General features: G+C 37.9%; 3 protein-coding genes across 7 annotated transcripts in view; 2 read left to right on the forward strand and 1 right to left on the reverse strand.

The window, feature by feature from the left end:
* Positions 1–1,570, forward strand: part of TRAPPC13 (trafficking protein particle complex subunit 13) — a 24,889-nt gene extending 23,319 nt beyond the window's left edge. For all 4 annotated transcript variants that reach the window (XM_074569942.1, XM_074569944.1, XM_074569945.1 and 1 more), the window contains one exon: positions 91–1,570. In XM_074569942.1, the coding sequence (XP_074426043.1) occupies positions 91–195 (105 nt within the window). In that variant the 3' untranslated portion in view covers positions 196–1,570. The remainder of the gene's footprint in view (positions 1–90) is intronic.
* SGTB (small glutamine rich tetratricopeptide repeat co-chaperone beta) lies at positions 1,541–24,407 on the reverse strand. The gene is made up of 11 exons (XM_074569947.1): positions 24,252–24,407; positions 22,852–22,978; positions 18,727–18,830; positions 17,885–17,954; positions 13,997–14,096; positions 11,550–11,654; positions 8,777–8,915; positions 8,627–8,689; positions 6,770–6,807; positions 6,441–6,524; positions 1,541–5,020 (listed from the first exon to the last, which is right to left on the reverse strand). The coding sequence occupies exons 2-11, from the start codon at positions 22,949–22,951 to the stop codon at positions 4,909–4,911; spliced, it is 915 nt and encodes a 304-aa protein (XP_074426048.1). The 5' UTR covers positions 22,952–22,978; positions 24,252–24,407; the 3' UTR covers positions 1,541–4,908.
* The window catches only part of NLN (neurolysin), a 37,247-nt gene continuing 36,746 nt past the window's right edge, over positions 24,397–24,897 (forward strand). The window contains exon 1 of one of the 2 annotated variants that reach the window (XM_074569934.1): positions 24,397–24,548. In XM_074569934.1, coding sequence (XP_074426035.1) covers positions 24,523–24,548 — 26 coding nt within the window. In that variant the 5' untranslated portion in view covers positions 24,397–24,522. The remainder of the gene's footprint in view (positions 24,549–24,897) is intronic. The other variant, XM_074569936.1, reaches the window with a different exon arrangement.

Here is a 24,897-nt window from a genome sequence, read left to right on the forward strand (position 1 = left end):
TTTATAACACAATTTTGTTATGAAGTAGCTCTTTTATAAGCTTAGTAATTCTTTCTAATAACAACTTTTGTAAATATTTTCCCTTTCTAGAGTGTCTCTGGCTTAAGACTTACAGACACGTTTTTGAAGAGAACATATGAGTATGATGATATTGCACAAGTCTGTGTAGTTTCTTCAGAAGTCAAACAAAGCTGAAGAAAAAAATCTGCATTTCTGCTGGGCTTTTTTTTTGGACCAACTTCTTGATGTTTTTGCAGCTGAATCATATCAAAATGTGTACAAACAAAACTACATCTCTCTATACCTGTAAACATAACTGTGCTTATTTAATTTCTCTGATCATTTTTGTAATGTTTTAAAATAGTTTAAAAACATGCATATGCATTTCATTTCCTGACAAGAAAGCCTTTGAAAAGTGTAGCTCTAGCAAATCATATTGCATTAACATTACCTTGGGGCTGTGGGGGTGAGAATGAGATGAAATCTATGACATTGTACTTATTTTTGTTATTTTAATTATTTTTAAAAATATTTAAACAGGTTTAAAATTTTGGGTCTGACAAAACTGCCTCAGTTTGAAGGAACTGGCCTCTTATAGACAAGTTCCTGGAATCCAAACCCCTGTGAGAAATACTTCGGGGTACCTGGCCTGGCAGCCTATTTGCATGGTACATGCATAGCCATTAGAACTTAGAGCCTGATAAAGGCATGAGATGAGAAAGTGCGGCTGGCACTGTTGAGGTGCCAGCAGCTAGAAAGTAGAGATCAGCCAAAGAATGTGCTGGTTGTGGCTCAGTCTTTGGAAAGGAGTAATAGCAGTAAATCTGTCCCGGTTTTGTGCATCCCTGCCAATACAGGGCATGCTGTGAACAGGTGTGTTACTTCCCAATTAGTAGGGAACTGAAAACTAGAACAGCAGAACTCAGGCATTTTTTATTGTTAAACTGTGGCAGTGCAAATTAGTTTTCCATTTAAGTAGAGTTTTAGGAAAATGAGGGAGGAAAAACCCTGAATGGCTGCCCTAGATCAAGTTCTCCAAAGCATATGCAGGAAGGAATTCAGGACTTGGTTAAGCACTGAAATGTACTTTTTCCTTGCTTTGTTCTGACAAAAGATGGAAATATTTTTGGCTGAAATATCTAAGGCCACCCAATGGTAGCCATTTAATACACAAAATGCTGACTAGCTTTCTGAGCTTAACACTAGTTAAACTAGTCTTAAAGATTCTACTCAGTGGCTTGCCGTATTTCTCAGCTACCATATTGGCAGTTAGCAACCTTACTTAGTTTTGACAATATTTTACTTAAGGCTTTCCTGTGTATAAAATCTTTAAGTGTAGGATTCAGTTTTAAAATACTGGATAAATTTAGGACCTGCTTACTAAAGTGAGGGAATGAGTCCATAGAAGAAAAAATACTAAAACTATATCCTGCACATGTAAAAAAATGCAGATTAACCAAAATAAACAGGTAATTTAAAAAATGCAATTTATCTTCTACTCTAGATTCATCAACAAATAAAAACAGTAAAACCACAGCTATCCAGACAATAAAATGTAAATAACTTTATTTATAATCTATTTTCAAGTTAAACTGACACAAGTTAAAGGAGATGTAACCATATGGTAATAAGAGGTAGGAGACACATAGAAATGGTAGACAAGTTGCATCGTGCCAGTATGACTTTTTGTAGCCCTGAAACAGAGTACAAATCCAAACCTGCAGACTTAGTTCTTCCTCAGTATGCAAGAGTGATTTTACTTTGTACTTTTTACAAAACCAAAAGTGCAACTGAAACAGTTCCTAAGCTTAACAGTGTCTTTATGATCAGGCATAGTTAGAAGAATATAATTCCATGCAAGCATGTTACAGGAGTTTACAATTTGAGTGCAAAACATTTTCTTCTCTAACAATTATCACACTTATATGCTGATGGAACAGTACTGATCCAAAACCAATTAAGTGTTAAATGCATATTTGCTCAGTTGAATGATAAACTGCAGTTGGCTTTAAACTAAAGCAGTATTTTTGGGGAGTGTGGTTTACCACTTGGATCTAGCAAGATGGAAAATTTTAGTGCAAAAAAAAAAAAAGTGCAATTATTACACAGGAGAAGGTTCCTTCTTCACCCTGTGATTAAGACATATTGCATGACCCTGTGAAACAATCTAGCCTATTCAAGGCAAAATAGACTTAGGCATAAATGATCCCTCTGTTCCTGGTTTCAGTAGAAAAGCATGTAATGACAGCTCCTGTTATGGGTTTCACTGTTTTTTGTTTAGGCTATAAAGCCCTTTCTGTTAATACACAAGAAACAAAGAATGTTTACAACTAAAGTATTGTGCCAGTTGTAGCACGGCAGGGTTAGACAATGCCATCAACATTTTAAGAAATACTCTGGTTACATACTATCTGTACTGGAGTAAAACCTAAACAAGACAATACTGTAGTATGTGAAATGAAAGTTACCACTCTATAAAGATGATTTCAAGAGCAGTTTTCAGATAACTAACCAATGCTTCATTCCATTTAACCATGGGGATAGTTGTCCTGTACATCGGGTAAGCCATAGGGCTTGTACTTGACAGTACAACTTCTACAGGCAGTCTTTGAATATTATTGTATCTTATAGTTCTTAAGGAACTCTCAAGAGGTTCTTGACACTCTTTCTGTCTTAAAGTAGTGTCATGGTAGAAAGGTAACTGACAGCATGATGATAGCTGTCACAAAGTAAGGATAAATTGAGCGCGAGAGGTACTGCAGTACTGTCCAGTCCACTCTGGATTTGTTGGTTCCCCTTATCAAAGTTAGTAAAAGTCACTGAGCAGTTGAAAATGTGAAGAAGAGAACTAAGAGGAATTGTGAAGTTTAACAGGAGATATGCTAGGAGCAATGCTTCTCTGATGACACAACATACTACTCCAAGCAATGTTTGTACAGTAGTTGTAGCCCACCTACAGCTTCCATCAATCCTTCTTGCAAATAATACCCTGTCCTATTAAATGTAACTAAAAAAGTAGCAGTTTTCTTCAATGGATCAGATTCAGGATCTGAACTACCACTGAAAAAAGATCCTGTTAGGGATTTTCTTCGTCATCAGATGTTAAGTCAGAAGCTGTTACGTAGAAATGTTTATTTAATGTAAAACTTAAGTACATCTACAGCCTCAAAAAGGCAGCTACGGCAACTTACATAAAGAATTTTAAGAAGTATTTCAATGCTGCATATAGGCAAGCTCTATTGAATGAAGTATGAAGTGTTTTAAAGTTGTTTAAGTCGCTCTATTAAGCTTTACCTCTTTATTCAACAGATGGTAATATAGATTTCCTGTTGTGGTATTTTCTCCAATTCTTTTCCGTTCTCCTTGGATCCAGATGTATTTTTCCCCATTTTAGTAGTGGAAGACTCATACAATAGATGCACAACTAGCATTTGTTAGAGTCAAGTACATGGCTTAGCCCCAAATTTTGCATTTGCTTCTACTTGAGGTGACCACAAGACTAATGTCTGAGGTCTAGGAGTTCCTGTGTGTTTCTCCATTTGGGAGTCCTTCACCTTTGTTACTCCTTCACCTACCTTCTCCAGTCTGACTGGCCAGCAGAGATCACTTTCTCCTAGGAATCAAAGCAGGCTCCTCAACTTAGTTTTGATATACAAAAAGGAAAGTGTGAGTGTTAAGAACCTCCCTGGAGTAAAAACAAATGTACCTTGTATCAGCAAGCAGTGTGAACAGTAAGCAGAATAAAAAAAGTTAGTGTAATAAAAATACAGAAAAGCAGTGCTCTCTGAAAGAGTAAGATTAACTGAGCAAGAAAAGCCAGGGTAGGAAGAGAAATACTATAGAGCATAAAAATCTTTGACTTGGCCATATAACCATCAGTTAGGATAGATATGTGTAATGGAACTTAAAAGTAAATCCTTAATTATTTAAGTCAGTGATTTACCACACAGGAATAGGAAGAGAATCCTTCTTTCTAAGGCAGTTATTTTTTAATAAAGTTTCAGTACTCGTTATTTGTACAGTCACAGGATCAGTTTTAGCTTATTACAGTTAAGAATTTTAAGCGTATGTTAAATACTGCATACACACGGAATGTAATACAGTTTGCCATGCCTAGGAAAATAGTGCCATAATGCTGACCTCCAGGGCTACCATCATGATTTGAGGGTATGCATGGCAGTAGAAAAGCCTAAAACTTGTTAATACTCTTTCCTTTTCAAAGCCAGGTTCGATTTTGGTTTCTGTGTATTATCCTACTCAGGATTAGTGTCTTCTCTTTCTCTACAATTTGTGGTACTCCTTCATATGCAATCATCTCCCTGCCTCCTGCTCAATGAAGTTGAAAAACAGTTCATGTTTCTAATGACAGCCCTTCCATAGGCTTAAAGAAACAGACTTCAAGCATTAGTTTTTAAGTACACTCTACACTCCAACACTCAAAAGTTGGAGATTCGTGTCAGCCCACAAAAGGGCACATCAGATGGGCCTATTCTTTCAGTATTTGACAGGCAGTACAGCCATAATTATTTTCACCATCAGAATAACCTGCCTTTTATACTAGGATTTTGGAATTACACTGTTATGCAAGATCAGCCCACTACAAAACTCCTCCCCACTCCATAGCCCTGGAGATCAATCTAATGCACATACCGAAAATGACTTGTACTTAGGGATTTTAATAAACCACCTATTTAGTGTATTAATTTTCAGAGGAGTAACTATACATAAATGATATGTTCCAAGTTATGTGCAATAGATCTGTTTAACAGATTTATTCTTGTTTGCAAACACACACAAAGAATTTTCTGTCTTCTATTCAAGCAGAAGAGTTACAATGGTGCTTTTGCTACTAACTATGGTACGCATTTTGGGGTTATATACCATTCCAGTTCACATGCCTCCTTTAAGTCAGGAATGCTCTTCAGTACTGCCACTGAAAGATCTGCTCCGGACGTGATTTCTCAGTTGCTCTATGAGCTCTGGATTCTGCTGCTGTATCTGTTGTGCAAACTGCTGCCCCCTGTGTTGAACAATTTTAAGTAAAACCCAACAGGTAAAAAAAAAAATCTGACAAGCAGCATTTGTAAGAAAACAGAATACAACTGAAAGACGCATTATATGCAAATTAAGACTGACGATTACTTACTGTATAGTCTTAATGAAGATATTTGTAGCATTATGACTTTATCTAGTTAAAGTCTCTCCAAACATCTTCATCTACATTCTTTAGGGCTATTACTTCTACTTGATTATTACCTTACTTGGTAAAACTAAAATTTAGCAACAAATGTGCTCCATGATTTGCTCCCTTCTTTTTGACAGCATCCGTTCTAGTTTTTTTAAAATATCTACTCTTGTGGCTGAAGTGCAACCTTATATTATTTTTTCCAGAAATACAGTGTGCAGCTGCCAACTTGTACTTGTGGGCAAGACGTCATTAGTAGAAAGCAAGCATACAATTACACTTTATGTCTTGTATGACTGAAGTAACAACAGATTCATCTCCGTAAGAGTTGTAGCTTAAGAGTTAAATTAATAGGTCAGAATAATTCCATGTAAAAGATAAGCATAACACTGGTTTACTAGAAGAAGCAAGTAAGTAAAACATTACTTCACGAATAGCCTGGCGCGGCTTCTCTGTAACTTCTGCATTTTGCCCAAGCAGCAAATTATCAAGACTCCTTTAAATGACAGTGCAGGTTGAATGAAATCCACTGTTTTCATAGATGTAGTACATGTTTTTTGTGAAAACAGCCCTTGATTTTGTGGGGCCACCTTCCTGTCTGTGATGTGAATTATAAATTACTTCTGCCCTGAAGGTGCAAAACTTCAGAATAGTTTGAAACAGGCTAGAATGCTGAAATAAAGTAAACCTGTATGCCCTTTTAGAGGTCTTGCCATATAAGCAAATAGCATGTTTTTGTGCTAGATGGATTATCATTATTATATTAAAAAAGACTTGGGTCCCAGTTTTTGTAAAAGCTACTCCTCATTATACTGAGTTCCCTGAAGCCTTCCTACCCTAAACACAGGGATGCCAGAGCAGAACGTGTTGCAATCCATCCTAAGTAGATCTGCAGCTTTTCTAACTAGTGTCTGGGATACCAGGTAGTAAATTTATCAACGCAATTTGAAAGCACATGTAGGAGTACTTAAAAGATTTAAAGGAGCAGTTTTATAGAGGCATTTAGAAAGTAAACAGTGTATGACAACCAGAAAATGAAACTGAGCACGCAGTTCAGTCATTCCAATTGATGGAAATGTACAAAGCAAACAAGATAGTGGAAAATAAGTCTTCAAGTTTTCAGTTTTAATAATAATCAGGCATACAATGGGGACAGGCCACAGTATAACTGCCTTGACGGTATCCCTTTTAAACAGATGTTGCACAATGATGCTTCTACAAATGTAACAGTTAAAACTATGCAATTCTTACTTACGCATGGATCAGGCTGGACAAATCCGACAGGCCACCAACACCGGCAGCAGGGCCACCAATGGCATTTGACATCATCCCCGACATCCTGGAACAGTTAGCATAGTGTCGGCATTGGGGTATGCAGGGACTTTTACAGTAAGCAATACACTGTAGTTCTTTTTTTAATTGCTGGGAGGAAATAAGCTGCAACGGGAAGAAACTGCAGTAGTTTTATTTGCAGTAAGCAAAAATAAAATTATATTTCATTAATACAGTATTATTCACCTTTTCTCTTATTAATTCGAACTCCTAAAGACATTTGGTTTAATAGTACTCAATTTTAATACTTACAGTTGTTGAACTTGGGGATTCTGCATTAAGCTTGCTGCCTAGAATAGACAATATATAGCTGAAATTATAACACATTTACTACTTGGGTATCACTGAGGAAAATGTGGGGAGAAAACCCAAAACACCCACATGCTGTAGTCTATGTTTTATTACAAAATTAAGCTAAGTTTATGTGCGCAGAGATGCATGGTCTCCAGCAAAAAGAATCATTACAGGAATGTATTTCAAAGATATGAAGCTGAGAAATTTTGTTACATGTTAGATAAAAAATAGTAGTTACAGATTCAGACATGAAAAATACGACAAGAATACATTAAACATAGAATCCCTGTATCAGAAAACAAAAAAAAAAAGAAGGAAAAAAACCCAAACACTTAAGACTTCCAAGGACAAAGGCTGGGCTTTTTGGAGAAAGGTCTGTATTTTGTTGATTCTCAGCCTGGATAAATTAGTTTTGCAACTACTATTACTACTGGGTATAAACTGTTAAGATTACAACCACAAAATATTGCAGAATAAACCAGAGCGTAGACTTACTTGGTAGCATGATTTTGTAGTAACATATATCTTCTGTAGTAATTGCATATCTACTTACTTTGTAGTAACCATGAGGTTATTTAAATTTCTCATTCATAAGACCCCTCAAAAATTATATTGTGTTTACTATAGTTAAGGGTGTATATGGACAGATGCTATAGAATAAACCAGGTGATATTTTAAAGTTAGTAACATACTTCCTGTAGAAATCAGTGTCTGAATGAAGATCAATAGGCACAATGCAGTATCTGCTTATTCACTCTCTTATTAAAGGTACTACAAAACCCAGATATATACAGTATTCATTTTATTGATCAATATATCTCCATATATACATCTCAAAAGTAAATCAACTTTTTTCTAGCCTACAGTTGGATATAAAAGGCCAAATTCAGGTCAATTCTATGGGTAATAGAGGATTTTTTAATTATTTATTTATTTATTTCTTCTATCAGTAACAAGTCTGATCTAAGTTATGGGCCCAAAATGGTGGCTAGAAGTAACTTTCTCAAGGTCAGACAGTGAGTCAATTTTTTTCCTTAAAAACAGAACAAAAAACTACCTCACAGGAAAATAATTCATTTGTTCCTGGGTGAATGCCCTGTGACTCTATCTACTTGACCAGGCATCTTCTGGAAATAATGCAAGAAATCTTTTCCTCATAGTAACCTCTATATTGAAGCATACATCTTTGCCTCTAAACAGATGCAGACTGTCTGAGTAAGTTATGTTGCCAGTGAAGTGGTACACAGTGTCCCAGTGCTATTTAATTACCAGTGCCATTGCAGCACTTGCTGACTTCTTCCTTGCCTGCCATCTCTGTTACTTGGACTTTGCATTAGACCAGATGTGTTGATCTCTCTTGCATGCACTGCATTTCCACACAAGCACTGGTTGAAATGGCCTGTCCTAATGAAGCTACCAAAGGGGTAGTATTTGGCTAAGAAAGCCATGCACGGAGAAAAACTACTGAGGGACAAAACCACAATTTGCCATTGTACTGGAAGTAAAGGAATGCAGTATATGTTATTTGTATTAATTGTTTGCACATCTCATGAAGTTTTGCACGCTTAAGGATATCAGGGGTAATATGAAAAAGTAAGAACAGAAAGGTGTCTTGGGTAGTTCTCCCCAGGCAGAGTTACTTTAGTCGTGAGCAGACTGCAACTGAATCAACTGCTATTCATTTAACAGATGATTTCTTTGTTAACTGCTATGTGGAGAATAGAAAAATAAATGTTCACCATGCTGTTGACAAGTGTTTTACTACCAATACTATCTATAAAATACAGTATAATGTAGAGCTTGAAATATACTCACCATACTAATGAAGGCAGGATTGTTTATCAAGCTTGCCATGTCAAAACTCAGTCCAGTTCCGGTCTACAAACAAATTGCAATTGAAGAGAAGTTTACCTACAAAATCCCATTTAAAGCTACTGTAAATAAATAGATACAGAGCTAACTTACAGGACTGGACATGTCTCTTAGTTTCTGTTCTGCTATTTTCAAGTTTGACTTGTAAGAGTCATTCTCTGGATCAAGATCCAGTGCTTTTTGGTAACTGGTAACTGCTTCTTCGTATTTATTCACTGAGGTCAGAGCCAACCTAATGTGAAATAAAGAAATTCTGGGTAGAATATAAATGACCATCAAAAGATAATGATACATTTTCTGTTCTAAGTAAGTAGAACAGTATCTCACAACTAATTTTTAGCTTGCACACTAAGTTAAAGCAAGTTTTTAGTTTTGCTATTGTGCTACTATTGCTTAGTGTAAGCACTTCTTTTTGCAAGAGATAATCCCTCAAGAACTCATCTTGCATTGTCTGTTCCATATACTGGAACCACAAGTTTTAGCATAATAGATTTTTCTCTTAGGATCAGCGTAAGGTTCTCCTTTCAGATCTACTTCAACAGTTTGACAAATGGGTTATATAGGATAGTAGTAACATATGTAATATGCTGTAAGAAACCCTTGTATCAGGGAAGTCTGCTTAATGTTTTAAAAAAGATTCTTTCCCAGCAGCTCAGGAGAGCACAGGAATATCTACTACCTTTGAAACAGTATTTGTTTTCAAATTTGATTAACTGCTACATTTGAAACATCATCTTTCTTTGAGCTATTCCAGAAGTCCGTCTGGCTGCAGTTTCAATTCTATCTTCTACTGTATTTTCAATTTATACTGACCACAAAACTAAACTGATCTTTTCCACATTTTGTGAAAGATCTGTGTAATGCACATTCAGCTATTTAGTACTCCAGTCCCCCTTTGCCACGTGCTGAGCTACACAGACTGGGTTGATAAGCCTGTGCTAATGCCCACTAACAGACCTCAGCCTTCTATCGCAGGCAAGAGAGCTCAGCGTGCTAAGATATATCAGTCACAGCCATTACTCTTCAGTGATGATGAACTCAGTAGCTACAGGAGTTTCCAGTAATGCTCCTGGAGGAACCCACGCAATATTAATATCTTCTCTCTTAACACAGTTACTCCCATAGAAAACATTGTCCCTTTTGGCCCATTAACTTGCCAAAATAGCTTCTGTCCAGACAAGAAATGCAATCTGGTATTTCTGTGATGCAACTATGTTTGTTTTTTTTTTTTTTTTCTACAGAGAAAGCATGTAAAATTCAGTACAAGTCAGAACAGTGGGCGACAGCTTCTTTGCTCACAATTCCTACCCAGCCAAGTGCTCTCTCAGGGTCATCCTGGAAGTATCACTTTAACTATCTCCATGGCTCCCGTCTCCACATATTTCTATGGCACTCCTGCATCTTTCTGTGACATATAAAGAGTTTTCTTTCAAATCCTGAGAAAAACTGATATGCCTGCATAATGCAGTCAGAAAACACAGCTTTCTCATAAGGACTTTTTGTCGAAAAGGTGGTTTCTGCACTTGTTTTTTTCAGTTATTACTAAACAAGCACTGGTTCCTCATTCAGCCCATGCAAGTGTATTATTATATCCATCTGCTGAGTTAGGCAATGGCTTGTAGCCTAAAGTATATCTTCTATCAAAACAACCAGACAATCAAAAAAAAGAGTAGCTTGATTGCCCCAGAATGATCCCACTTACTTTGTGTGTCAAAAGGCACACTGGTCTTACATCCAAAACTCTAAAATAACCTCCAATTCACAATTAAATCAGCCTGTACCTTCCCTCTGTCTCACTGAAATCAGGAGATGTCAGGTTGTGCTATATGAAGAAACAATCTAAAGAGAGTTAAATAGGACAAAACCAATTCAACAATCCCTAAACTTTCAAAGTTAATTAATCATCTCAAAAGCCAGCCAGGCTACGTTTGTATTAATAAAATAAACTGTATAGTGGAAAGTTTTCAAGTGATAGAATTCCATCATCTTTGATCTTAAATAAATGCACTCTGGCATGGTGTTGTCCCAGGCCAACAAGCATTATCTCAGACAATTCTGGGGCATGGTTCAGGACTTAATACAGGCCAATGCAATTTAGCAATAGGCAGTAATAACAGACACGGGCCATTTTGTGCCAGCTGACCCAACAAACAATCCCAAGCATTTTTTAATTTACTAGTATAGATATAACCTCAAGAGCCTTACGCAACATTCAGCCCATACCCACAATACATTTGGTTATTGAAAATGCAAAGCTACACATCTTGGAAGAATGGCCATTCACTCAAGTGGATAACCCATTCAGAACATTCCTGACATTTTTTTCAGATAGCGCTTAGTCAGACCCACTGCCTAAAGAGGCTATACTGTTAATCTCTCAGACCTGACTGAAAAAAAAACTACCAAAGGGACTAGCTTAGTCTTGCTAAAATATCTGCTTCCAAAGAGCTATCGAACAGAAAAATTAAGCTTCTATTCCTGCTAGTGCAAAGCCCCCATGCTTTTAGGATCTGTTCTCTAACAACATCATTAACAGATTCACCGCTCTAGCTGCAGAATTTTGATTACTCATAACTAGGCAGAAGGTAGAAAAAACACATCATGGCTTTTTAAACTAAATTTGCAAAGTTGATAAAGTGAAAGAAAAAAACCTGCACACTGATAAAATCCGATATGAAAATGCTGAAATCAACTGCATATATAAAACCTAAAGCTGACGGCCTGGTAGGGTCATCTTCAGAAAATTGCTACACTTTCAGAACAAGAACGTCAACTAAGTGAAACAATCTAGCTCCACTTATTTCAGAAAAACTGTGGTGATTTACACTTGGGTCTTCAGTGTTCACTCAGATTCGTATGAGCTTACCCCATTCTCCCATACGCTTTGCTGTACTTTGGATCTATTGCTATGGCTCTCTCACAATCCTTTATTGCTTCACTGTAGTTATTGAGCTTACTTTGTGCAGCAGCCCTAAGAGGAAGACAGGAGGGAAGGGAGAGAGTTTTGTCAAAAAAAAAGAAATAATAGGAGAATAAAACCCAAGCTTAAATATTTACATGTCCATGACTAACTTTAGACTTGTTTAATCTCACTGACTTTTCATTCACTATTTAGTCAATGCCTCAGCTTTCCTCAATTAAGTAGGACAAGAAAACGTTCTGAATTAAGTATGTGCTTAAGTGCAATGCTACACTAGGGCTTTGGAGAACACGCACTCACCTTTGAGGACGCAAAGGATAATTCTAAGGAACAGTTTTAGATCCACCATATGACTATACACAAAATACATCATAAAATCTGTTACAAGAAGTGAAACTCTCAACTAGTAGTTTACATAAAATCAGTGATTAAGCAGAAGTATTTTATACGATTGGCATTTTCCAGCAAGAAATATAGTTTTACTGCTGTTTAAAGGAATGCTGTGATTTTTCCCTGCTCAGTCTTTTAGCAGGCAACTCATGCTTGCAGGTAAATTGGGATAACATTTTTCAATAATCTCTGAAGTACTAAATTACAATTGCATCTCTACACCAGAAAAATACTAAATGTTGCGGACATTTATACAATAAGATTAAAGACTTACCCAAATTAAAAAGGACGTTGGAACAGATTAATAATCAGAACTTCCCCAGTTTGAAAGGTCTCAAAACTATTTTGTTCTTCCTTGATTAAAAAACTATAGTAGAAATGGCAATATTTCCATTGCATAAAGCATTCTTTTTATTAGGAATGCTAGATGCTACCATCATCACTATATTCAATCCTTTCTCCTGTGATAACCTCCAAATTGCATATTTTTTCTGACTTTGATTAAAATCTCTCCTGAATGGGACTACTTATATATTTTAAATATTTAGTCTGCTTAACAGTTGTCCAGCTCCACAGATGCCAGTGAAGATGTATGGATAAAAGCCGGGGACAATGCTTAGTCTCTCATGTGTTTGAACAGAAAATATTTTTTCAATGTTTACAAAAAATTTATATGGCCCGTTAAAACTTTGAGGGTGTCTCATCTCTCTCTTTTTCTCACAGCTGTGAGTAAAAAGCAAAGCTGTTGGAGGCAATACGTCTCCATTGCTCTCAAGCTTAAGAAAGGCCTATATTTATTAAAAAAAATTTATTCACAAAATTCCAAGCAACTGCCTGTCTTAGGTAACTTCATACAATACTTTGCTTACTGGCATCAAGATTCATTTTGGTCCTTACAAATGTGATACATGATGATGTAACACACAGAGTGAAGTATTTCTACTTTTCCAATTACAATTTGATGCTTAAGACCATTCCACTGAGGAAACTTTCTAGTGATTTTGGGAGGCTTTTGAATCTGGTCTTGTATTTTCATTTTATACCTAAAATTACTTATGTGATCCATTTTCTCAAGGAAAACAGATGATTTACACTTTGAACTGCCATCTTAAAGATGGAAAATATTAGTAAGCTGTGCATTACCTTTCTCTTTATGCTTGCCATAGAACACTGAATTTTTCACTTGTATTTATGACCAAGTAAACTTTGGAATAATGAAAGCACAGCTCCAAAAACAGAAAAATCCACTGGGTACAGTGCCACAAGGACGGATTGAGAGCACTTAAGTTAATATGTCCTTCTGGTAATGGAGGCACTGAAGAGTGTAAGCAGAGTGGCTTTAGAGCCAGGCTAGTTCCGGTAGGGCTCATAGACTATTCTGCCTCTGCTCTCATGCTGGTCTTCAGGGCAGTATACCAAAGGAGGATACTTCTGCTATTGGGCTAACATGTACTTTCAGACTTCATCTGCTCCCATGCCACTATGTCTTCACTACGGTGAAGAACAGATTATACAATGAAACTACAACAGCCACCTTGTTATATTTCAATAGCTCATGCACAAAAATGCCATGTATTTATGCAATGCTTGAAATCTCCAAGATGGTATTCCCACATTGATGGTATTTTTTCCAGGGAAAGTCAATACTAGGAGAGATAAAGAGATGGCAGCTGAGTCACCAGAGCACCAGAAAAAAAGGTTATTACTACTCTCAACAGACTGGTAATCACAGCCTACTTTATGGTTTAATATAGACAACCTATCTCACAAAAATCTGATCTCAAGTGCTACAAGTAATTTTAAAGCCTATATTATACCTTTAACTGATAGAGATATGCTGAATGATCTTAATTTCACTTTAGATCTTTCACAAATTTAACTTGATAAATTTCGGAATAGCGGGGTTTTCTAGCCTCATGTTCTTTTGATCTATTTCACAATTTATCTTTAAAATAATGTTAATGAAGTTTGGGAATGAAAAGCGTGTATTATTTTGTTTTTACCTGTTGCAGTAATAGACTGCATTGTTTGGATCCAGTTTTATAGCCCTAGTATAACAATCCACTGCAGCACCATAGTTTTCTTCTTTCATATGATTATTACCTGAAATAAATTATAAAAAGCTCTTAAGTAGTTAAAAGATACAGTGCTATGTATGAAAGAAATAGAGCCGACACATTATAGCACCCGTATAGGGTAGTTATCACAAAATCGCAGAAGGATAGGGTTTGGATGGGACCTTTGGAGACCATCTATTCCAACCCCCCTGCCAAAGCAGGTTCACCTACAGCAGGTTGGACAGGAATGCATCCAGGCAGGTTTTGAATATCTCCAGAGAAGGAGACTCCAGAACCTCTCCGGGCAGCCTGTTCAGTGCTCTGCACTTTTTTTTGAGATACAGTAATTTAGATAGAACTGGCATGGGATAATGCAAATAAAAATATCTACTATGTCTCTAAAGCTTATTATGTACACTGTATATTGTAGACCACAACATAAACCTTCCCAGTCTCCACTTGCTATTTCACACTTTCCAGCTAGTTTCTGCTGTTACGCAAAGATTACTTTGTTGAGAAGTGCAGAATTGCAGTTCCACTCTAATATGGATTCATCAGTCTTAACTATCTTTGCAAGCCTCATAATCCAATAAACTATATGTTGATCCCTTTTTGGTCTTATTTTCTTACATTCTAACAACTTGCTTGTAACTATTTATGTAACATTGAAAAGCAAAAAGCAAAACTAAGCACTTAAGCCCCAGTTCTGTGATGCCACGTATATAATTCATTGATTAAGATAATGAAAAGTATGTATAGCACTGGCAACCTAAAGTGATTCAGAGGTAGAATTTCTCAGCAACAAAGCTCAGAACTTCTACTCTGTAATTAGTTTTCATATTTCGTATTTTCTAAGTCCAGTGAAAAAACTAGAAAAATATAACTTTTCTATGGAATGAAAATTCTGGAGTAAGGTTTTTCAAAACAAAAGATATCTTAAACATCCTTTCCTCCCCAACACAGGGCAGTCCTGTTAGTTTCTTCCTTTCCTCATGACAGAGCAGTACAGAAAAAGTACTAGTTCAGAGTGCCCAGCTTAAGGTTGTCCCTGGTCCTGAGACTATGGATCTTTGGCCTGCTAGATCCTACAGAAGCCTTGGCTTCTCAGCAATGTCAAGAAATTGTCAGGAAAATTATAGACTTCCACTGACTTCCTTGTATTTTGGCAAAATATTTCAACCCTCTCACAAAATAAGAGAACGGATAGGTTAACAAGTTACTGCAAATGTAGGTAAGCAAAGGCTGCATAAGCAAAGGCTGGAAAAGTTCAGTCAGTGCAACATTTTGGCTCTGCTAGAAAGCAAAAGACTGTGGAGTAAGCAGTCCCAGGTGCTTGTACTTGCATTTATTTGTGAACATGGAGAGCTTAATAAACAAAACCAGACTTAAGTAACTAAATATCACCAAGGTAGTACAAAATCACCTCTTCCCAATAGCAATATACTACACTGCAATTATAGTCAGCAAACCCTGCCAATGAGAAGGCAAACTGAAACTGTAATTGCACATACACCTTCAAAATATACACAGAATGTAACCATATCTCTCATTTCTACAGGCCGGCCATCTAGACATCTTTCTTTTGATCTAAGGTAAAGCTCTGTACACTAAATCGTATTGTCAGATAAAAGACTTGCAAGCTAGCTGCACTCAACGAGACTGCAGCAATTAACATTTCTCTAAAACAAAACTGCCATCAATGATTATCAAAGTTGGAATTTCTGTTACTGCTCTGAACTAAAAATGACCTTAATTTCTGCTGAGATTAAGCAATTCAGGACAAAAGGAAAAGCAACTGTAATATTTTATTTTAATGCCAGACAAAAATCCCCCAGAGATGGCTATACTTTTGAATGTGTGTCCTCTACAATGAAAATACTACCTATTGTTACAATTTATACTGTGGTAATACCCAGATCTTTTTAGGATCAAGCCACTGTTACACTATACGAACCTGCACGTAATCTGTGCTCTTACATAGCTTACATTATGCCAAAGTGTCAAGTGATATATAAAAGTAGGCAAGTAAATTCAAGTATTTACTAGTTTGGAGGGTATATTACTTCCTGGTTTTATAACAACCAAGAAAGAAAACTGAGCTATCTGATTTTGTTTTGCCATTCGTTAGCCAACTTCTGCAGGTACTAGGGCTGGTTTGAGAGCAGAGGAGGAGCAGGCTGGAGGCCACACAGCTGAGGGAAGTTATTCCTTTGGTAAGAACATACAGACAGAAATGCGGAAATGACAGAGTTATAGAATTACAGTATTATAGAAGATATAGGCCAAATGGACTTCCCCAAGTTACCCAATTTATATACCTAACTCAGGGCAGAAAAGTACTCATAACTGAAAAGCATGATAGTGGTGATAGATAATACTTGTGTGAAAATGATGAGGATTAATATGGCAGAGCAGTATTAGAAAACAGGACAGGAAGTTTTAATTTTATTACAGGAAATTAGCCAGAGGCATTTCAAGAAGTTCCAAACTGCTTATTAATGCCCCACCTAGCTGACATTTTAAATGGCCCTTCATTGAAGTTTAGACCCTTTCAATTTTTCAGTATAGAGACATGGAATTGCTTTAGTAACACCACACAAAAACTAACACGTAGCACAAATTAATTTCCTCAGTCTGCTTCACAAACCCCTGTGGGCTGAGAAACGACAATACAGAAGATAAAGATTTAAAACAGGCATTGCTGTAACATCCACATCTCAAAAGAGCCACAGTCCAACAACCATACTGAGTGTTACTGGAACTCTTCTTTCCTGGCAGTAATAGACAGCAAAATGAAAAGCCAGGAGGAACAGAAGGCATGTTGCAACTTAAGAACTAATTTTCACTTGTGATCTAACGTTGTTTGAGCTCTTATCTTTAGAATTAATGAGCTGATGAGCAACTTCAACAATGAGGAAATCTTCTTTCACAGCCAGTAATGGACTGCAATTATGACTACAGATGACCAGTTTTAAGATAAAACAGACATGGAACACATTCTCCTGTCATTATCCTGAAATTTTTGAGAGGATTACATCTACCTTGCAATTAGAAACTTACGTATTTTTTTTACAAAAATCAAGTATCTGAAAATCCAACAGGTTATAAAAAATGTGATTTATAAAGCAACGATCCACCTGATAACGATTCGTATCACTTATCAGTGCTACATGCCTTTCTTTTTCCTCCCTCTTCTTTTTAGGGGGCAAATAAAATGGATTCCTTCTTCGGTAGCATTAGGGAAGACTTCTATGGTACCGCTGCTTTTCCTCACATAACAGCAATAACATATATCAAAGGGAAAATAAAAAACTGGCTTTTCTGCAATTTTTATAGAGCACAAAAATTATTTCACATATGTGAAATACTAATTCACATATGTAAATTCACAATAGTTTTTCCATTGGCTTCAGCTGGGTCAGCTTTTTACCAGTGTTTCAATATTCAGCTAGCACATAACCTTGACATCACATAACCTTTTCAATATAAAGTAGAATCTTGTATAGCAATTCCATGCACAGAGAAATCTCTAATATACTAAACAATGACTCTTCGTTCTTTAAAGCTTCTACTACTCAGAAACGTTCCCCAAGGACTTGTTATCCTTTAGTTTTTAGGCAACCTCCTGAGCAAGGGAGTTTATAGACTGTATTTTCTTAAACCCCAGATGGAGCAAATCACTTAGCCCTCTTACAACATAACAATGACCAGAGAATATAAGCTTAAGTTCTTGTGCGGGGTGTGTATTGCCCAGCTGCTATGCTATCACTATCCATGATAACCCAAAAATCTTAATAAAAACACACGATGTTTATTCCTATATTTATTACAAACCTTCATCCTTCAGTTGGTCAGCCTTTTCAACATCCTCTGGTAAAGAGTCTGAGAGAGGCAGCATGTCATTCTGTATGTAAACAAATCAGATTTTTTTCATTAAAATACAAGCCCTGATTTTATTAAAAACTTCTTTCATCCTGGGCAGCGTTGTATCAACAAGCAACCAGATTTTCTATAGTGCAGAGGAACTATGAAAGAACTAAGCATCATTAAAACATCCTTAGAAGAGAAACATAGCTTGCTTACTAAAAAAAACCTTATGGATCACCACACATTTTAAGAAAACCAAGGGGAAGAGAGGGAAGAGAGCTGGTATGTTTCTATAGTCTTGGTTTTCTTACTTCTGACTCTCCTATTTGCCATCTCGGTGGTTCCTATGCTTCCTGTACTGAGGATCCCTGGTAACGCATATAATTAGTAAACATTTTTGAAGTTCCCATTTTAAGGTTAGTCTTCATGAAGATGATGTTAAAACTGAACATAAGGGAGTGAGAAAAATCAGCAAACTACGAATGACCTCAAGCACTTCGCAGACATTTATCTCTGGGAATTGCAAAATGCTTAACTAAAGGATAAAATCCTTCAAGTGAGAATGAGACATCCAATGTTTAGTAATTTTCTACACGTAATTGTCCTTGTCGAGCTGAAATTAATTCCTCCCACTGCCCCAAAATACTCTCATGCTGCTAGCTTTTATGGAAATTTCACTTTTTTCATGTGAAAATTTCCTTAAATTTCTACATCTTTTTGACCTATACAGCACTTTAAGGTTGTGTATATGATATTAAATCTTAGCACATATTGGCAGAGTAACTCTAGAACCTAAATGAAATTCTTACCTTGTGAAAAGAATTTGCGAACATTTCTATCAAATGTTGTGGAGGCGCAAGATGAGTATCTTCCAGGCTAATCTTAAACACAGTCTCCAAACACTGAATCGCAACTTACAAGAAAAAAAAATAAATACAAATCACCAGTTTCTCAACAGAAGTATAATTTCACTTATTTATTTATAAAGCTGTGATTTACTTCCTTATTCAGCTAGTAAAAGCAGCTCTTTGGAACATATCATAAAATAAAGAGACTACCTGCTCTCCATAGAACTGAATTTGCTGAAAATAGTATAAGCTATACAGAATCCATACATAGTTTGGCCATTATTTGTAAACTCATTTAAAACTTTTATTTCAATTTTTTCAATCATTTAATGTCTTTTTTTTTTAAACATAAGGATTTAATAAAATCACCACGATCCATAATACAACTATGCACGTGTCACACACACTGCCTCAAAACACCACAACTGCCATATATTTGTGTAGCATAATAGTTGGAAGAAAATGGCTCATCTTTACTGTAAAGAATAAATGGAACATACTACGCTTATCTTTTTTTGGAACAAGATATATTCATTTGAAGACACTATTTATTAATAAAATGCTTCATTAATCACAAGTCTTTATCCTATTAAAAAAATATAACTGCAGTATCCTTTCACGTGTTCTGTTGTGTAAGGATTAAATGGCCCTCCCAAACCTGCAATAATGCAAATACACTCATAATAACCAATACTAAAAAACAGTAGAGCCACACCTAAATGAAGGTCTAAATGTGCTCACCTATTTTTAGGCAAAAGAAGATCAATGGCAATTACTATATACAGTTCTGTATATATATATGTATTCTGTTAATTAAAGTATCTTGAATTATATCATTATTTTCCCTATCACCTTGAGAATCTAGTAGAATGTTTTTTATTAAGGTGTATCATCTAAATGTTTTAGACTGAAAACTGAGGAGGAACAAAGAAGAGCCTTTGTAAAGCCTAGCTTGAACAGAAAAATTACTTTTTTAACTCCAACTATAGATAACCAGGAATAGCCAAATTCAAATTAAGTATCAGTAAAAACTGAATCTTAGAATTTAAATTGAATTTCAGGGCAATGTTAATATAATAAATATAATTTGAATTCCTATTTGCATTATAATGAACCTGAACACTGACCCAAAATTAGAAAAGTAAAATTACTGAAAGTTAACAACAGTTAAGGGCCATTTGAAGAGCCTAGTTTCTATGTTGCGGCTGAGAGAAAAAGGAAAAAAGTAGACTTGTAAAATAAATAGTAAAACGTGGAAGACGTATTTTTTTTTAATTCTGATAACATAGAATAGAAATTATTCAGAAAAAGCCAAGTATGATACAAAATTAACATTCATAACATGTAACAACTGAATACATTGTTAAATAGGCATACAATTTGCTCCTATAACCTATAAATGCCAAAAATGTATCAATTAGCCGAGTTTCAAATTACACAGTAAGTGTGCTGAAGGATTTGGATTAAGCTCTCCTGCTATGTAGAAAAACTTAATTCTGGTAAAGTAAGCAGTGATTATGCTGAATTCTGAATTATATATTAAAAGTACTTATTACCAGACCTATCATAAAACCATTGAAATTACGTATCTCGTTTTCCCTTATATGACTTAATAGGAAGCCGCTTGTCATAGTATACTTACCAGTTTTCCCCTCAAACTTATATTCACCTAAAGGCATTCCCTTTCCTGAATGCCTCACCTCATTTGTAGTTTTGCATAAATTTAAAATACAACCCCCTCCTTTACTTTCTCAAGGCTTTCAGTCTGTGACACCAACTCTCTATCATACAGGAGATTTTTGCAAAGTGCAGCAGTACAAATTATGCTTAAACAAAATAGTCCTGAGTATAGCATTATTGCTAGTAAGCATTTCCATGAAATAATCAATTATCACAGTGAACTCCTGCATTTCTCCTTTAACTGAAAATGGAATTTATAATCCTTATAAACTACTACAGGTGTAAGAAAATAAGGAGCTCTTACGGGATGAATCCATAGGTTAAAACAATAATCACTGGTTAACACGCAAGCCAACAACAAATCAGAAGATGTATTAAGTTGTGACAAGATCGATAACTGCACTACACTATCGTTGACATCACTATACAATTCAAACATGCAGAATGCGTGTTATCAATGTAAGTGGAGTCTGAATGCATACTAGCCTTCTATTTTGATGAAGTCTCGATTCTACTTGTAATGTTCTAGCTCTCTCTGTTGTTTTGTGGGGAATGGGAACTGTTTACATTACTTCTTGACACAGACACTTAATCATAGAGTGTTTTATGTTTTCATAGACATTAAGAAGGTACATAAGGTACCGATGAAAACCATCAGTCAAATTTTTTCATCCCTTATGTCTCCACCTAATATTAAACACTTCAATGGACTGGACTTGGGCTATTGCTACTCCACATGCACCAAAAATATTTTGCATAACTAAAATGAGTCAATTATTCAGAGTGTATGCCTCCTATCCTCTAACACACAGCATATGGTACCATGCTTTTGGCAGGGAACAGCTCTAAAATTAGGATTTCATATCTGTATTAAAATGGTAAATTTTACATCAGCATTTAAGCACAACTGAGGTTTTATTATAATTTTTGTTCAGAAAACAGAATCAGAAAATCTTTGATTCTTTCATAAAGACATTGTCTACAGCTGCTCTGAGACATGCTATCAGTTAAATTTTCAGTCATAACCCAGTGTGTATCAGTTTTACTACAAAAGCAAAAGGGCTACTCTTCATCTCTCATTATAGAATTTCCAAAAACATTGCTTTCTTTCATGAGATGAACATCATCATAACCTGATACAGGTTAAATTCATAGATGACTACTATCTTTTAAATGTACAAAATGCTCCAGATTGTGATGTAAAACCATGTCTTTTGGCTTCTATTCTTTTGATATTCTTTGAATATCACGGTACAAATGTCTTTTTCTTGCTTACATTACTGAACAACTATACTTGTAAAACCAATAGACACTGGAAGGAAGCATGCTCCAGGTTTATCTTTTTAAGTTTATGCCTCTGAGAGGCAGGACTTGCTTCGCATCTCAGGAAAGTCTGCTCTCCACACCTCAGATTTCAGGTAACCCAGTGATCAGCTGCCTGGATGTTGTTTATTGCACTGCTGGTCCTAGACATCCTCCTCTTACCTCCAAATTCCTCCTCTGGTTGAGTCATACAACCAAAGTGTGCTTGAAACAGTGCAAAGGTATTTTAAACAGATGCTATGAAAAGCTCACTGCAGAATGGAACTTTTTGTTCTTCTCTTGCTTAATTCCACATTGTGATACCACCTGCCATGAAGTCTCCAGGAGTTAAGGAAAAGGAGTAAGAGCAGAATGAAGGAGAAAGACAGATACTATGAAGTCACAAAGACTTAATGGTTGTCTGTCAACAGAGGAACACACACAGAAGTCCATCTTTCTGTAGTGATGTCTACAGACAGATGGACTTGAATGTCTAATAGAAACTATAACCATACTGGCAATATTCACTACCGTGCGCTCTTTGGAATAGCTATTCATGTTAAAAAAACCAAAACAACAAAAAACACAAATCATTTATTTTATTTTCCATATTCTTATGATCTCTCAGCCTTTCCTCATAAATTATACCAAATTCTTCCAAGTATGAAACAGGAGTTCTTCCCATATACCAAAACCAATATATGGTAATTGTTTTACTTCCTCCATGGCCAGCACAGCTACTAGCAGACACAAAATGCACAAAGAAGCCAAACATAAAAGCAAAGAGAAAAAGAATCGGCAGGCAAAAAGTTGTGGGACACAAATCATTACCATAGTCTGTATTATGGCAGTGCTTAATTTGATGTGATTCGAAGTATCTGTTGCTCCAAATTAAAGTAGTACACATTTTGTAACTTTAGGACATTTTTTAAATGAGAGATGTTTTAAAATTAATAATTTCAGAAATATTAAGATCTTATTCACAGATAATATTTGGTGGTAGTTTCAGTTACGTCACTCTAGTTACTTTCTATAATATACATCAAGCAATTTAACACATGGGTAGGTATTACACATACATATATTAGCACCTTGCTCACTTACCTTCCAGACTTTCTTGTTCATCTGGAGTGAACGTATCCATCTGACTCTGCTCTCTCAAGAAATGGATGACTGCATAAACCAAGCGTTTGACTGATGACATTTTGAAATTGATGAGTTTCTCCTATGTCTTAAAAACAACAGGATGTCTTATTTCAGAAAAATGAATTCTTAGAGTATTCCAACCTGCCACTGATCTCAGTAAGAAGTACACACAATATGCAAAACCTTATCCTTCCTCAGAAAGCTCAATAACGTGATGCTTTGAAACAAGTGGTTAAATTGTATGGATTTGGGAGAGCTCCTACAATCATCTAGTCTTAACTATCAGCAAAAGAGCACAGATTTCCCCAGATTCATTCCTCGGGGAGAGATCAGCAAAGCTAAAATAACTTAGCAACTTATTTTTCTTTTTAAATTTTTTTTTATAGTTTGGATTTTATTTCTAAGACATATGCACTTGGAAGTAGGAGCACATGCTGAAGTCAAATCAATTTAAAAGCCACACTGACAAATATAATGGCATAAAGAAACACACTTTAATAAAAGGTATCCTATATTCTCCTGACATTGTGCTGCTGAATGGTTTATATTCACTGTGGACAAAAATCTGGAACAGGGTGACCTGAGTGCACACTTGTGATTAGTGACAGTGCTGGCTCAGTCCGATTTGCATTCAGCATCAGCCAGGAGTTACGTAACTTTAGGGAAAATTTTAGTTCCAACTTTCTGACTTATTTTTCCTTAAACCGCTGAGATGTAAAAGGGCACAACGTCACCCAGCCGCCGGGGGAACCAGGTTAAAAAAAAAAACAAAACCAAAACAAAAAAACCACCACACACACACACACACAAAAAGCTTTAAATGAATGGCCCGACCGGGGCCAGCCCGGTTATTTTCTCTCCACAGCCAAGCGCGCCCGAACCCACGCCGAGCTCCCGGGGCCGCGGGGACGGGGGAAAGGCAGCTACTGCCCGCCCCATTCGGACTCCCCCCAAGGAGGGGCCGAGGAAGCGGCCGCCGACCCCCCCCACCGGAGGGTCCCGCTGGCTGGGGGCGCGTCCCCGCGGCCACAACCGGGGGCCGCCATCCCTGTCCCCCCGCCCACCTCCCGGTGCCCCGGCAAGCCCGGGGCCGCTGGCTCAGGCCCGGAGGACAGGTCTACCCCACAACAGCGGCGCGCTCCGCCGCCCGCCCCCACCTCCCCCCTGGCACGGCGGAGACGGCGGCCGCGCCGGCCGGCCCCTCCCGCCGCTCCGGGCCCACCGAATGCCCGCAGGGGGCCCGATCCGGCCCATCGCCCCCCGAGCTGCAGAGACGAGGTGCCTCGGGCAGGCGGCGCGCAGCCTCCCCGCCCCCGCAGAGCTGTGCCCGGCACAGAGACGGGGCATCGCCCTTTTACCGTGCGATATGCGACGAGCCCGACGGCGAACACCCTTCCCGTCCCTGTCCCTGTCCCTGTCAGCGCCGCTACCGCCTCCGGACAGGGGGCGCGAAGGCCGAGGTGCGCGCGCCCGGTCGCTCGGTACCGGTGGGAAGGGCGTGAAGGGGCGGTGACGGAAGCGGATGCGCCGGTCGGCGGCGCGGGGCCGAGGGGCTGCGCTCGCGGCCGGCGAGAGGGCGGGGCAGCAGCGGGGGTAAAGCCGGCCCTTCCTCCTCCTCCCGCCTTCCCCATGCTGTCCCTGTGCGCGGCTCGCAGGTAGGCGCGGTGGGGAAGGTGGTGCCGCGGACCCCGGGCGGTGGCGGGGAGTGGGGGGGAGGGTCGCCTCAGGATCAGCTGCGGCGGGCCGTCTCCGGTGAGCAGCCGCGTGAGTGGAAGCCGTGAGCGGCCCCAGCCGCCCGCAGCTGAGGGGGACGTCGTTTACCCTGGGCTGGGTCTGGGCGTCCTGGTGGGGGGCCGGCGGTGGGGCCTGGACAACTCCCGTGGGGCCCGGCCGAGGGGGGGAGCTGCCGGGCGGCTCTGAGGAGAGAAGCGCCCGGTGGGCTGCAGGTGTGTTGGCGCCTCCGAGGGGCCCAGGCAGACAATGCGGGCAGGAAACTTTACAGCC

This window comes from Larus michahellis, chromosome Z (genome assembly GCF_964199755.1).
Source record: "Larus michahellis chromosome Z, bLarMic1.1, whole genome shotgun sequence".
NCBI classification, from domain to species: domain Eukaryota; kingdom Metazoa; phylum Chordata; class Aves; order Charadriiformes; family Laridae; genus Larus; species Larus michahellis.

Excerpts from the sequence above, each read along its gene's own strand:
- SGTB (XM_074569947.1), bottom strand. The coding sequence starts at position 22,951 with ATGTCATCAGTCAAACGCTTGGTTTATGCAGTCATCCATTTCTTGAGA. Across the intron at positions 18,831-22,851 it reads TGAACAAGAAAGTCTGGAAG|TTGCGATTCAGTGTTTGGAG; the intron begins GTAAGTGAGCAA and ends TTTTCTTGTAAG. Across the intron at positions 8,916-11,549 it reads AAAGCGTATGGGAGAATGGG|GTTGGCTCTGACCTCAGTGA; the intron begins GTAAGCTCATAC and ends ATTTCACATTAG.